General features: G+C 56.7%; 1 protein-coding gene across 1 annotated transcript; it reads left to right on the top strand.

Moving 5' to 3' along the window:
• Positions 1–8,105: 8,105 nt before the first annotated feature.
• Positions 8,106–12,988, top strand: IL17B (interleukin 17B). Its single transcript, XM_004450966.5, has 3 exons — positions 8,106–8,433; positions 10,622–10,911; positions 12,630–12,988. The coding sequence occupies exons 1-3, from the start codon at positions 8,230–8,232 to the stop codon at positions 12,859–12,861; spliced, it is 726 nt and encodes a 241-aa protein (XP_004451023.2). The 5' UTR covers positions 8,106–8,229; the 3' UTR covers positions 12,862–12,988.
• The last annotated feature ends 1,850 nt before the right edge of the window (positions 12,989–14,838 follow it).

The raw sequence follows: 14,838 nt of genomic DNA, 5'->3' as shown, positions 1-14,838 counted from the left end.
GCCACCCTCTAAAGTAGCTGCTTTCCCATCATCCTCATTTTACAGATGATAAATTGACAAAAGAAGGAAAGAATTTGCCCAAAGGTAATATGTGGAAGGAGCAGAGATTCTGGAACTCATTCTTAACCTCTGCAAATCTGCTGTCCGGAAACCTCTGATCTTGTTTTGGTTCTTGGTGGAAGTGAGTGTTGTGATGAAGTGTCCATCAGTCTGTGCCCCTGGGTGATTCTGATGAGTAGAGCACATCCTCCCAACATACACAGGACATGTGGCCCAGGAGAGAAATATAGCTTTGCTAGGCTAACCCTTCAAGACTTGGGGGTTCTTTGTTGCTGCAGCATCACTTAGTCTATCCTGATGGATACTGCCTGTCACCGGGCAGAGGAGCAGCTTTGTTCTATATGGTCTCAAAAGGCAGGCAGGTAGTCAGTAGGTGGAAGGAGCAGGGACGCAGACATTTAAAACATCTGAGACCAGTAAGAGACTGAGGAGCATTTTGTAGGAATATCATTGAGGACAAGCCAGCAAAATGACACTTAAGGTCTCATTGAGCCTGATACTCTATGAAATGGTTTAAAAAATAAGATGTGTAAATGATTTGGTAATGCCATGCGAGCTAGCCCCACGGTTGACAAAATGGGATAGAATGCAAGGGAATCCCAATATGGAAGAAAAAAGTGAGGAACATGCTACATGATAGCTGGACTGGAGGGCCAAACAGCCCCAGCTTTTCCAAGAGCACACTAGTGGGGGAGAGGGGGGTGGGGGTCAGCCCGACCCCTGCATTCCCTGCAGAGTTGACTTAGAAAGCATGCCCCTGACGCTGAGTCCTCCCACCAGATGCATTTCCCGCCAACGTAGATTTGTTCAGAGAGCACAGCTGGGACATGTCAGAAATAATTTGCTCGGCCTCTGGGGTCTCCATGTGCCACTGCCGAACGATAGGAGCGCCCACTCCAGCCAGCGCCGAGAGTCCCATAGCTTGTTAACATTTCCTCAGCTGGGCCAAAGGCGAGGGTGGGGTGGTGGCCTCGAGCGACCAGCCCTTCACCCCAAGCTCTGCCTCTCCCTTCCTCACTGTATGACCACGGGCAAGTTATTTCCCTTCCCTGGGTCTCAGTTTCCTTTTTCGCAAAATAGGGATTTATAGTCACCAGAGGTTTATGCAGGGAGTAAATAAAGTCATGGATGTCAAAGTGCTTTGCAAACTGGAGAGTGCTCTCTACATGTAAGGGGTCTCATTTTCACCACCAAGCAAATACCAGCAGCACCTGCCGGGGCCCCGGGCTGGACCACTTCCATCTCACAGGGCCCGCCACCTTCAAGTTAGCTTCAAACATCAGAATGATCATCGAGGCTTCTTTCCCGGGCGATGCCGGGTTCCACGCTAGCCATTTCTTCCTCTTTCCCCATGACTACAATATTTATGAGCACCGACCTTTCAGTGGAAATTTGGCAAGATTTCCTGTTCTGGAGACACCGTGCCTTCCTCCAAATGCCCCCAGGGGCTGAAGTCATGGGCTTCCCAGGAGAGGGGGTAGTTCCCACGGAACCAGGAGGTACGGGAGACTGAGAGCAGAGGGGCCCACACAAGCCCCGGAACCACAGGCTGGCCTTAAAGGCTGGCCTTGCTCTTCACACCCTCTGACAGAAATGTCAGATGGGGAGCTTCTCTTCAGTTGTTGTCTGCTGTGTGCCCAGGGCCTAGAACCGTGCCTGGGCAGAGAGGGCGCTCAGCACATGTCGCTACATGAAGAACATGAAGCGTCCTCGAGAATTCTCAAAGGCTTTTCCTCACCCATCCCCTCCTACCTTGACCCTCCCACTCTCAGGGCCTTACGGCGTATCCATGGCAAGAGATTTCAACCATCACCTGGGGCAGACCTCGAGGCTGGCTCTCAGCAGGTGCAGACCGCAGAGAAGCGCTTCTTCCTGCAGGGAGACCAGGCCTGGGATTCTCTCTGGCTCTAGCAGCCTCTGAGTTTTGGAGGCTGTTTTCTGGAGGATGGGGACAGAGGCCTGGGCCGTGGCCGTCAAGGCTCCTTGCTGAAGGGTGATGTGGTCTGACGGGCCAAAGGCCACACAAGAGGCGTTTCCTTGGCCGGCGTGGTTGCTCTTGCTCCCCGGGTGGTGGGCAGGGAGTCGCTCTCAGGGTGTCGCGTCTCCCTCAGCAAGTCCCGCCCTCGCCACAGCGGGCCCAGGCTTCCAAGCCGGGAGCTGAGAGGAATGTCTGTGACTGAGAGGCTTGCTGCCACAGTTAAAGCAGTCCTGTTGGAGCCAGCACCAGAAGCCCGATCTGAGGCAGACTTTGGTCCGTACGTCAGTTTCTAGCTTAGTTTCAGAGGAGCGGGCCTTTAAACGCAAGCGGCGGAGGAAGCCGACCCCTGACTCCTCTCCCAGGGACAGCCGGGAGGTGCCGGCCCCTTCCATCTCCCGCCCTCCACAGACCGGGCAGCGTCCTCCGCGGGGTGGGGCTGGGGGGCCGAAGCCGTACCCTCTTCCTGCCCCTGTTGGAGGATGGGGCCTCCCACACAAAATGCAGACTCGCCCAGGGAGAGGAGGGCTGGAGGCTTGGGGGGTGCCGGGAAAGTCACAAATTCTGGATCTTGTAAATCCAGACGTCCTGTAAACTCTGACCAGCGTATAAACTTCCCCGGGGACTGAGGGAGGATGTGCTGGTGGGCCGGGCGCCGGAGCCTCCGTCTGTCCTGGGGACAGGCTGTTTATTCCACGTTCCCCACAGCCTCCCCTGGGCTCCTTCCTGCCCCAGATCTGGGCAAGTCAAGGCAGGCCGGACGGCCCCACTCAGGGGTGAGGCCTGGCGGGAGAGCCGACTTCTCAGGCTGGAAGGGACAAGCTCGGCCCTTCCTCTTCTGGAATCTCCCGCCTAGCACCCCAGCTGGTCTTCTGGCCTCAGCTGATGGGGAGCTCACTCTTCACCAGGGTAGGTGGTTCTATTTCTGGGACTCTCTGGCAGTTAGAAAGTTCCAGAGTGAGCTGACTAGCTTTGTTCTGTGCCACTGGATCGTGCAGGGCTGAGAACAATGGGCACAATGAAACAATGGCAGGAACACTCGTTGAGCACCTTCCCTGAGCCAAGCACTCCCCTCTCAGGGGACCTGTAGGCTCAGGGAGGTGAGGCCACTTGCCCAAGATGACCCAGCTGCCGCGAAGCCGGCTGGAATTCAGGTCACTCTGGTTCAAAACCGGTGCCTTTAAATATGAGCCTGTGTTGGCTCTTCAGAATCAAACAGCAAAAACAGTGCAGATGCCCACAAAAACACCATGCGACAAACACGTGCACACATGAAACCAAACCAAATGACAATAAAAAGGTCCCAAGCTTGCCAGGTAGTAACGCCAGTGATGCACCAGGTAAATCGTAATTGTCCGGATTAACCCACTTTAACAACTCTATGGGGAAACCCAGCTCATTGAAGTGAGGGAATGTAGACACGGCCACAGAAGAGGCTAAGCAAGTGTCCAATTTTCTGAAGTTGCATCTCAGGGAAGGGATTTTAGCTTAGCAAAAGTAGTTTTTAACAACTACAGCTTTAAAAAAATGGGATGGGCTGCCTCAAAAAGAAAAGGGTCTCTGGATGGTGGAGGTATCCAGCAAAGATACTTTAGAGGGAGTTCCTCCACTAGTGGCCTGGACAAGGCACCCCCAGCTCAGATGGCCTGTGGGTGGTGGGCGCTACCTGGACACCAGGTGCAGTGTGGATCCACCTGCAAGCACAAACTTGGCACTTGGTGTTTTCAAGGCCCGGTGCTGGCAGAAGGGAGATCTGGGCCACCCAGTCGCGAGAGCCCAAGACCCCCTCTTGGAGGCCCGCCCCAGCGCGTGTTTGCGTGGCTGTGCCCGATGGGGGAGGAGGCGCCGGCGCCTGGCCTGGGTGGAGGGTCCTGTCGCTGTGGCGGCCCCTCTGCCCGCCCCAGGGGCCGCCCAGTCACCCGTGCCTTTCCCTTTTTTGAGAACTGGGAGCTTGCTGGCTGGGTCTGTTCCCACCAACGATGTTCCCGTCCAGGGAGCTTAAAATAGCGCCTCTTGGCTGGCGCTCTGCAGTGAAGAGTGAGGCAGGCATTTGTGCAAATATGGGCCTGAGAGAAGGACTCCTACCCAGCCGGGCGGGGGGATGGAGGCGGCGGGGTGGGTGCAGGCCCTCCTCTGGGGGATGTGCCCTCCTGGCCACAGCTCCCTCCATCTGGCAGCCAAGGCCCCTCCTGCTCTCCTCTCGCCTCCCCCACCTTACTGGGCCCACTTGGGCAAGTCTCTAAACCAAATCCCTCAGGTCATCCTTGCCCAGCTGAGGCTCCAGGCTGAACCCAGCAAGAACGGGGGACTCTGCATTCTTTTGCTGGTTCTAGCCTTGTCCCCGCCCTACGGGGCCTTTGCTACCTAGGAGCACTCCGGAAGTGGCTTTGAAGCTCCAGCTCAAAACTTGTTTTAATGACTGCAGTTACCATTAATTGGGCACTTAGTATTTTCCAGGCCCTGTGCTAAGTGCTTCAACATGTACTATCTATTTTGGTCTTCACAATAATTTATCGAAAGTTATTTTCTCCACTGTGCAGAAGAAATTAAGGCTCAGAGAAGTTAAGGAACTTTACCAAGGACAAATAGCTGTAAACCTCTGGTGTCTGGACCCTCATCCCCTGGGCTGTACTCTGTCCTGCAGATGTCCATTGCGCTGGGCTCCCATTTTTCCAACCTGGCTTTATCTCTCATGTTACAACCCTTTTGAGTCAATGCACCAAATATTTAGTGACTGCTTATTCAGTGCCAGGAATGCCTCTGGGTGCCCTGTCCACAGCCTGGGAGCTCTCTATAGCCCTGCCTGGCGGCCACGGAAACATACCAAAGGTGACAGCCTTGTCCAGGCCTCAGATCCCCGCCGAGGACTCTAGCTTGGGCTCGGCAAGGCCCCGAGCATGAGGTCGGCGCTGTTGAGGCCGTGAGTAAGGCAGAGGCAAGCAGGCTGTCCTGAGGACCCTCCCCTCTCCCGGCCGCAGGGCTCCTCTCTTTACCCAGCCGGCAGGGAACAGCTCGTGCAGGAGTCAGACAAGCTCGGAGTCAAAGTCCTCTGTGACTAAGCTCTTGAACCTCAGTTTCCCCAGCTGGAAATTCAGGATAACCTTAGAACCTCCCCACGGAGTGGTTGGGAGGATTTAAGGGAACGACGCTCGTGAAGGACGGAGCGTGGCGCGCAGCTCTCAGCAAGTGTCCACCCAGTGGCAGCTCTTGCTATTACTCACGACCGCTTTCCGATAATTACGGTGTCTGAATGCCTAGGGCCTGGCCTGCAGCAGGTGCTCAAAGCCAAGCCAAGGCTCACTCAGCGGGCAGGAGCCGCCCGCCCCCGCCCTCCCCCGCCCGGCGTAGGCTCTGTGGGAAAGGGGTCCCCGGAGCTGGCCTCGCCAACAGTAGGGATCTATGCAGGGGATCTGTGCCCGCTCACCCTGTGCCCCCGTTTCCAGCCCAGGATGCGGTCCTGGGGGAATGGGAGGCTGGCGGGGACGCCAGGCCCGGGTTGCCGCCCTCTGGCTTTCTGGTGGCGCCACCTGGCGGTGAGTGCAGCACCGCTGCCGACGGCCCCGCACGACCCCCGCGGCCCCCCACTCGGGCCCAGATGCACGGTCACTCCTCCGTGTGTCCCAGAGGCCTCCTGTGCATGGAGGCTCCAAGCCCCTACCTCGCTTGTGGGGCGGGGGCCCCTGAAGCCCAGGCTCCTGAGCCTCTCCCAGGTGCTGATCGCTGGGGCGGGGCCCCTCGGCCAGCCTGGGGTCACACTCAGGCGTCCCTGAGCGGGACGACACCCCCGTGGTTTCTAGAAGCTGAGGCTGGAGCCTGAGATGGCCCAGGAAAGGGAAACCCAGCAACATTCGCCAGGCCCATGCCGGACTCCCCACGGCCCTGGCCCACCTTTCTGCTCCCCTTTCCTAACGTGGGGCGTCTGGGAACTCCAGAAGGATCAGCCCAGCTTCTGCGTCCCCCCCAGACAGGGAGGTCCAGTCTGTCCCAGAGCTGTCTGTGTAAAGCACGGGGGAAAGCAGTGAATTAAGGACCAGGAGTCTGAGCTCGGTCTGTCTGGCAGGAACACGCTCTGTGAGCCTCGTCTCTCCTGGGCCTTCGTCTCCTCCTGGTAAGTGGGCGAAGGACCCGGTTGGGCTAGATACTGGGAGGGGACCCCTGTAGCGCTAGTTTTCAGACAGGATTCTTGTTAAAATGAAGATTCTAAGCCAGAATCTCCTGGGCCAGGACCCTGCAAGCCCTGAAGCTGGGTGTTGGGGTGGTCCTGTCTTTGGGAGATAAAAGTGAAGGGTGTGGGGAATGGATGTAGCTCAAACAGTTGCGCACCTGCCTTCCACATGGGAGGTCACAGGTTTGGTACCCAGTGTCTCCTGAAAAAAAAAAAAAAGAACAAATAAAACAAATGAAAAAACCAACTCAGGGAAGCCGATGTGGCTCAGTGGTTGAGTGACAGCTTCCCACATTTGAGGTACCTCAAAAAAAAAAAAAAGGAAGGGTGTGTGTTGCCCACAGGTGAGGAGAGTGTGGCGATTCCAGCAGCTGAGACATCTCCTGCACCTGGGTATCCATTTTTAATTTCCCACCTTTCTGCAGACGCAGAGGGGACACCCCAGCTGCAAGGCTGTCAGACTTGTTGCCCAAAGCAGAGGGGTTAGCAGAAGCCTGTGTGAAGTAAAACCAGGTGTCTCCATCCTGTGCCCCCTCATGCTGGCCGTTTCATTTGCATGAAGGACAGTGGCAGTGGGGACCCTTGTTGCCCGAGGAGGTATGTCAGAGCCCTCCTCCCTCTAGAGCGTGCGATGGTAGAATAGAGCCGTGTCTAGGATTTGACCAAATATGGTGGTATCTCCCGAGGAACGTGCGCCCCAGCCAGCTTCTCAGTTATGCTGTGGAAACCTGCCCTGGACAGATTAATCTTGTGACATTCAGGAGTGCCTCTTGCCCTGCGTTCTTCCCCTCAGCTGATTGCTGTAAATGGCCAAAAGAGGCCCTCCACGAGGCGGCGCGGGGCCTGGACGTCTGCTCGGGCGTCCCTCTTTCTCCTCCTCTGTCCTTTCTGCATCCCCTTCCTCTCCCTCTCCTCCTCCTGGGTGGATTTGCTCGCTCGCTGGGCTGTCCATTCCCTCCTAGATGAGGGGCCTTGTCTAGAGAGGCCGGTCAGTTGAGCATGTGATTCCAGGACCTGTGTGCCCGGGGGTCACTGGAGCTCACGTCAGGCCTGTGGAGTCTACTGGGCGGGGGCCTGAGTGTGAGAACCATGCCGGGACTCTAGAGCCAATTAGAGCGGCTGTTTATTGAGCATTTACTACGTGCCAGGCACTGTGCCAGCTGAAGAACATGGGTTATTTACTTGTTATAACAGCCTCAAGAGATGGATGCTCTGATTATCCCCACTCTATAGATGTGGTCACTGAGGCTCAGAAAGATTTCAGGGAGAAATGGGCCAGGCCGTTGTCTGTTCCTGGGCATTTGTCCCATTTTACAGAGAAGGAGACTGAGGCTGAGAGACAATGGTCCAAGCAGCCACACAGGGGCAGGCTACAGCAGTGGGGCCCTTCCACACACAAGGGAAGCACTGCGTCAGGAAGTTCATAAAAATGGGCCATGAAGTTCTCAGGGATCATAGCTTGGTCCGTGGGAGACACACGGATTCAGAAATGTGTTTGCAGCAGGCTGGAATTGGGCAGAAAATATCCCAAGAAAAACAGCAATGGGGTGGTAGACAGAGAAAGAGCTCTGGCCAGGGACCAGGAACACATCCCAGCTCTGTCACGTCTTGCTCACTGCGTAATCCTGGGTAAATCCCTTCCTTGCTTGGGCCTCAGTTTCCTTGCTTGTGAACCAAGGGGGTGGGGCACTGGTCTCTGGAGTCCTCCTGAGCCGGCTGAAGTTGGACGGCCTGAGGCTGTTTCCCTGGAGATGGGGCTTGTGTCCTGCTGCTGGCCAGCTCGCTCCGAGCACATTTGCTCTCCTGACCAACCAACAGTCTGTCCCTCCTCTGCCCTCACCCCCTTGCCATCCCCAAAGCAAACGAAGCTGATTGTCTTAGCCGGCCCTGTGGGTGCTGGCCGGCCGGCCGGCCGCAGGCCACAGGCCGAGGTGCCACCCGCCAGCGCCCCGCCAGACACACAGCGCATTGTCCCTCTGTCAACAGCCCCTGGGCACCCCGGCCCGGCTCCTGGCCCACCCCACGCCCCATGCCGCCTGCCGCCGCGTCGGGCCGGAGGCTCCCCGCTGACGACGAGCCCACCCACCCACGCCCCGGCAGCCCCCTGGGGCGCTATAATTGCCTCGCTGCGTCCTGCTGCTGCCATTCTCTCGGCAGCAGCATCTGGGTTCCAGGCGGGCGGCAGCTGTGGGCCGGCGGCCTCGCTGGTGGGATGGACTGGCCGCACAGCCTGGTACGTGGCGCGTCCCCACCCCGCCCCCAGCCCTCGGTAGGGCCTGCGTGTCTGGTGATCTCTTTTGCTGCCCTCTGTTTGGTTTGGAGTCTACAGAGGTGAGTCCTCCCTCTGCCTCTCCCCCAGGACTAGAAAGAAACAGCCACTGGCCTGGGCGCCCGCGGCTCAGGCTCCTGAACCCGGCTCAGCCCTTCCACAGCAAAGCCCTGTCGGTCCGGAGGCCTTGGGGGCTCTCCTGGCTGGCGCAGTCACCAGGGTTTTTTCCAGAGCTCTGGGTCCTGAGAGCTGAGTGGTGCCACCTTGGGCAAGTCCTTCTGGCTCTCATCTGTGAGAGAGGGGGGTGGGGTGGCTTTTTAATTCTGGATTTCTCCGAGAGGACAGGCAGGGTTTCAGAATGGTATGTGAGAGGCTCAGATGAGAGAGCCTATTGTTAGGGAGTTGTTTTTCTGCACCAGACTCTGGGACCAAAAAGGAAGAATTCAGCGACTTGAATCTCTGTCCCTGGCTTTGGGCCAGGGAATGGCTCACCCAGAAGGGTGATGCTGAAACTCCTCTCCTAGGGCCAAGGCTGGCCGGGGAACCTGGACAAGTCAGACGCGGGTGGGCTGGGCTGCGGTGGGGCCGCAGGGCCGGGCTGGAGCTTGGCTGGACTTCAGGAGGGAGAAGCGGGCGGAGGGGTCCCTGCCCAGCCCTGGCCCCCACGTGGGTCCAGTCCTGGCTCCTGTCTCCCTGGCTTCCTGAAGAATCCGGGTACTTCTGAGCCCCAACCGCCCAAGTCCTCTCCTGCGTGAACTAGTGACTTCCCGCACACTCTGGGGCCTGGAAGGGAGAAATGGGATGGTGGTGGGAGAGGGTGGACACCAGTGGGTGAGGAGCGGGCGAGGGGTGGAGCAGGTGGAAGGTGGGGCGTGGAGGAAGAGGGGCCAGTGAGGGGGCTGGGTGTCCTGGAGATGGAGCCTAAGAGGGACTCCTTGGCCTGGGAGGCTGCCTATCTCCCCAACTGTCTCATGCCTTGTCCCCCACCCACTACGTCTCGTCCCTACTTGCTTCCGTCTGGCAATCTAACCAGCGTAAACCTCTTCCCCTTGCCCGTGAGGCTCTCAGATCCTCTCTGCCCGTGTCTTCTTACCCTTCAAACCTCACCTGACATGTCCCTTCTCAGGGAGGCTTTCCTGGGCCACTGTTATTCTCTAACGCACCCCGTACGGTCCACCCTGCCCTTGGCCTAATGAGAGCCAGGTGTTTGCTTTCTTGTGTAGTGCCAGTTTTCCATCCCACGCTGTAAGCTACAGAAGGACAGGATGGTGACAGCCACCAGCTACCCTCAGCAAATGCTTACTGGATTCCTAAGTGCCTGGCGTGGGGAAAACGTGTGTAGAAACTGATACGAGGCCTGTCCTTGAGGGGTCTATGGCCGAGAGTGGGAGCGCATAAAGAATAATGACACCTAGAAACCGTAAGACTGCAGTCATGTCAGGGAGGCGTGGGTATGAGGAGGGCCCAAGAAGGCATCCCTAAGGAAGTAACAGCAGAGCTGAGACGTGAGGGATAGGAAGGCATTCAGGTGAGGTCAGGAGGCAGAGCTCTGCAGGCTTGTGCAAAGGCCCTGTGGCAGGAAGGAGTATGGCGCGAGTAAGAATTGAGAGACTAGAGGCTGAAGTCCAGAGTGTGAGAGGGAGAAGGGAACGAGGTGAGGAGGGAGAGCTCAGCACGGGTCAGACACATGGCCTGGGAGGCAGGATGGGGTGTCGTTACCCTAAGAGCAAGGGGAAGCCGTTAAGGGGTCTTTAGCAGGAGGGCGGCATTATCAGATTTGCACTTGGAACAACGGGCCACGGCGTGGAGAACTGACTGGAAGGAGCCAGAGGGGATTTGGGAAGACCAAATAGGAGGCTGCGGAGCTGTCCGGGAAAGTGAGGACGTGGTGCCGATAGAGACGCCGGTGGGCGGGAGGCCTGTAGCGGGGAGAGGGAGCGGTCCCCGCCATCCCAGGGCCCCTCGCAGAGCCGGGTGCACAGCCCGTGTTGATGTGCAGGCCTGACGCCACCAGGCAGGTCTAAGGGCCCGGCCGGAAGGGAGGCGCACCCGAGGCCCTGCCTCTTTCCTTGCACCCCTGGGCCCCGAGTCTCGGCCCAGCGGGGGTGCGGCTCTTCTGCCTTTGACCCGCACTGTTCTTCCTCCTCGCCAGCTGTTCCTCCTCACCGTTTCCACCTTCCTGGAGCTGGGCCAGCCCAGGAACCCCAAAGGCAAGAGGAAGGGGCAAGGGCGGCCGGGAGCACTGACCCCTGGGCCTCACCGGGTGCCCCTGGACCTGGTGTCATGGGCAAAGCCGTTCGCCCGCATGGAGGAGTATGAGAGGAACCTTGGGGAGATGGTGGCCCAGCTGAGGAACAGCTCCGAACCAGCCAGGAGGAAGTGTGAGGTCAACCTGCAGCTGTGGCTGTCCAACAAGAGGAGCCTGTCGCCCTGGGGCTACAGGTAGGCTGGGGCAGTGGGCCAGCCATCTGAGAGTGGACACCTTGTCCACAGTCCCAGTCAATGTAACTGGGAAGGCCTCAGATTCAAAGGTCCAAGTGTCTGGGTTTGAATCCTGGCTCTGCCTGTTACTAGCTGGGTGGCTTTAGGTGAGTCACTTAACCTCTCTGAGCCTCAGTTTCCTCACCTGTGAATGGAGATGATGGCAATACACACTTAATAGGCTTGTTAAAAGAGACGTCCTTGCAGAGCACTGCCCGTATTGTTCTCCCAGGCACAGCCGAAGTGCCTGTGAGGCCTTCTCTGAGTGTGGCTTGCTTGAGCTCCCACGGTGCCTCGTACACACCTCTCCATTAGAGCCCTCTTGTGCTGTGTTCACATCGTCTCTCATGCTAGCCTGGGACCTTCCTAAAGCTTGCATCAGAATCACCTCAGGAGCTTTAAAATCCAGGTTCCCATGTCCCCCCAGCCAAAGTCTCAGACAGTGGTATGTTACTTACCTCGGTGTGACTCGGGTGCACAGCCGGGACTGGGACTCAGGGCCACTGTCCCGAGATGACAGCAGTGGTGTCCCACCCTGGGTACTGCTCTACTCCTAGCCCAGTGCTGGGTACACAGAAGGGGCCAAAGGTATATGTGTTGAATGAAAATGAAGGGATGGACTGGCCTTGAAGTGTCCTCACTCACAAACCCAGGCCACAGATGTTTCCAGCTGCACACGTTACACCCTGAGGCTCTGTGGTGACAGCGCTCAGTGGAGCTCTCTGCAATGGAAGCAAGTTCCGTGTGGTACCCACTAGCCTCGCATGGCTACCGAGCCCTTGAAACGTGGCCAGTGTGACTGAGGAGCTGGTTTTGATGAACCTAAACAGGCACATGTGTCTAATGGCTCTAGAATGGGGCGACTGGAAGGGCCCGGAAAGGTCCTCCAGAGCTGACTTCTCCTTGCCTGTGAAACACCTGGGGATCCTGTAAAATGTAAGATTCTGACTCAAAAAGTGTGGGGTGGGGATGAGATGCTGCCTTTCTAACCAGCGGGGCGATACTGATGCTGTGTGTCCACAGGTCTAGTTCCCCTTCCCCCCCCATTTAGCAGATGATTAAACTGAGGCACAGAGGAGGAAAGGTCACAAAGCAATTCCTTATACTCTGAGCTCCATGAGAGCACCAGGAGGTAACATGCTTGTTTTGCTCATCACTGAATGCCCAAGGCCTTGGATGGACTTGCTCACATGGAGAGGTGTCAAATTATTTGCTAAATGAATGGAGACTAAGTCAGAGAAGAATCCCGGCCTCCTGCCTCCTCTGATGGAATTAGGCATCAGGGCCATCTCAAATTCTCTCCTGTGGATAAAGTTTCCCAAGATATAAACAAGGGGGTGTGCAGAGCGGGGCCTTAGGCTTCTCCATGCTCCCACAGCACAGCGTGGCCCTGGGGTGGGCGGCCCGCAGGGAAGGAACGAAGCTGGGTGAGCACTGGTTGTCCTCTCCTCCCGTGCCCTGAGAGCTGGTGACCTTGGGGCATGTTACTTGCCTTCCCCCATCTCCACTTTTCTCACCCGGAACACGGGGTTGATTGCTGCCCTCTCTCCAGCAGGGCACAACCTCGCTGTGGGAATCAGAGCCCCAGTTAGGAGAGAGGCGGGGAGTGGGCAGTGGGCGCGGGATTTGCTCTTTCAGTCACCGCCTTCTGTCCTGCGTTCTGTCCCGTCTCCTCGCAGCATCAACCACGACCCCAGCCGCATCCCCGCGGACCTGCCCGAGGCGCGGTGCCTGTGCCTGGGCTGCGTGAACCCCTTCACCATGCAGGAGGACCGCAGCCTGGTCAGCGTGCCCGTCTTCAGCCAGGTGCCCGTGCGCCGCCGCCTCTGCCCCCCGCCGCCGCGCACCGGGCCCTGCCGCCAGCGCGCCGTCATGGAGACCATCGCCGTGGGCTGCACCTGCATCTTCTGAACAGCCGGGGCGGGTCCGGGTCTGCCCCAGGGCCAAGGCCAGGGGCAGGGCCAGGCGGGCGGCTGGAGCCCACCCTCCCTGCCCCCGTGCCAAGCAAGCCAATGAAAAGTAAAAGCTGTCTTTTGTAAAGCAAGACCTTGGGTTTGTTCCTTGTAGCTCCGAAGCTAAAACCAGGGTAGGGTGGGAGGTCCCAGGGAGGTAGATTTTAGATTAACATAAGGGAAGACTGTCGGGCACTCAGAGTTCTCCAACACTGACATAGGCTGTCAAAAAACAAAACAAAAAACCGCATTCATTTGTGCCATCTGGAACAGCTTTTAATTAGGGGCAGTAAACCTCTATTTCAGTCATGTTAGTGTGGCTTGGTTGGCATAAACCAATACGGGCACTGACAAGAGCTGACGACCCAATCAAGCCAAGGGTCACTGGAAACTGCTCTTGAAGCAGCGAGCTCCTGTTTCTGGAAGAGCCAAGCTAAGCTGAATTTCCCAAGGCTAGGGAGGAGATTCCTGCTCTGGAGCAGGATGATTTGGAGTTTCCTCTCAACTTTGAGGTTCTCTGCAGATCAGACCTAGACCCAAGAAGGGCCTCTGGGTTGCCAAAGAGCAGGGATTCTTCCCGTGGGTCAGCCAGTCCCGGAAACTTTCATGAGCGTATTTCTCTGGGCCAAGGATCCCTGGTTTGAACAGACTCTCTAGAGTTGAGAAGCTTTGATGCGAATCATTCTTGCCTCCAGTCTCACCCACAGGGACCCGGTTAGAGGGCTTGCTGGTATCAGTGGTTCTCCAGGGTCAGCAAGCAGCAAAATCACCCGGAGGGCTTCTTAAAACACATTGCTGGGCCCCACCCCCAGAATTCCAGATTCAGAAGGTTTGGGTGGGAACTGGGAATTTGCATTTTTAGTGAGTTCCCAGCAAATGCTGATGCTCCCAGATCAGGACCACAGTTTGAGAACCACTGGCTTATATCAAGACATTTTGCTGATCCATAAAGGCCGTGTGGATGAAATCGTCCTAAAGCCCGTGCTGCCTGACCCCTGGATGCTAAGCTCCCCTTCCCCGCTTTAGCTCCTTGCAATTCAATCTTTCCCTGGCCCCCCAAGCCACTGCAGCAAATTCTAAATCAGCTGTTCTGGGGTCTAAAAATACCCTCCCTCCCTCTAGACAGCTGAGGGGCTCAGACTATTTTCTGAGGGTAAGAATAGCTAACACTTTATTAATTTTGATCAAAGGGCCAACAGTACAGGAATACTTCACTTGGCTGCTCTAACTTCTGTGCTTAAAGTGGCTTTAGCTCTGAATGTTTCAAGGGTCTAATTCATGAAAGGACGATGGTTAGGCATGTGCCTGTCTGGGTGGTAAGTAACTTACCTTTTTTGGTATTGTTCTAGATGGATACTGGTTAAAATTACCCCAGGAAGCTTCGGCCTGCTTCCAGACAGATGGAAAATAGACCTCCTGTGCCAGCCCATGCCGATCCCTTTAGCAGCCGCTTCTCCTTCCCGGGGTTTGCTGGTCTCTGAGGCTCACACAGCCTGCTCACCGGGTCTGGAGACTCCAGCCGCAGCTGAGGGGCTGTCTGGGGCCTTTTATGGGGTGGGGTGTGGGAAGAATTGAGCCAGTAGAGCTTTCTCCTAGCTCTGGGAGATCCCAGGTGTCCTGGGAACAAGGATTAGAGCGGAGGTGCTTTTTTTGTCCCATGGACCCCTTTGCCAGTCAGGTGAAATGACTACTACTGTAATTTGTTTTTTGCATACATGCATCAGTGAAGGAAAGGCTAGATTTCAGGTAGAGGTCAGAGAAAATAAAGGTAAGTTGCTTTTTTTTCAATTCAAGCTCATGGATCCCCTGAAATCTTTCCACGGTCCCCCAAGGGGACCCCTGATTAAGAACCTTTGGATTATAAGGGAAACTCCTCATTATGGTGCTACCAGAGCATCAGGCCCATGGCAGCTGCTCAGTGAATGCCAACTAGCTT

The sequence above is a fragment of the Dasypus novemcinctus genome, chromosome 2, assembly GCF_030445035.2.
Source record: "Dasypus novemcinctus isolate mDasNov1 chromosome 2, mDasNov1.1.hap2, whole genome shotgun sequence".
NCBI classification, from domain to species: domain Eukaryota; kingdom Metazoa; phylum Chordata; class Mammalia; order Cingulata; family Dasypodidae; genus Dasypus; species Dasypus novemcinctus.
The sequence above is the reverse complement of the archived record's forward strand: the minus strand, read 5'-3'. Positions and strand labels throughout refer to the sequence as shown.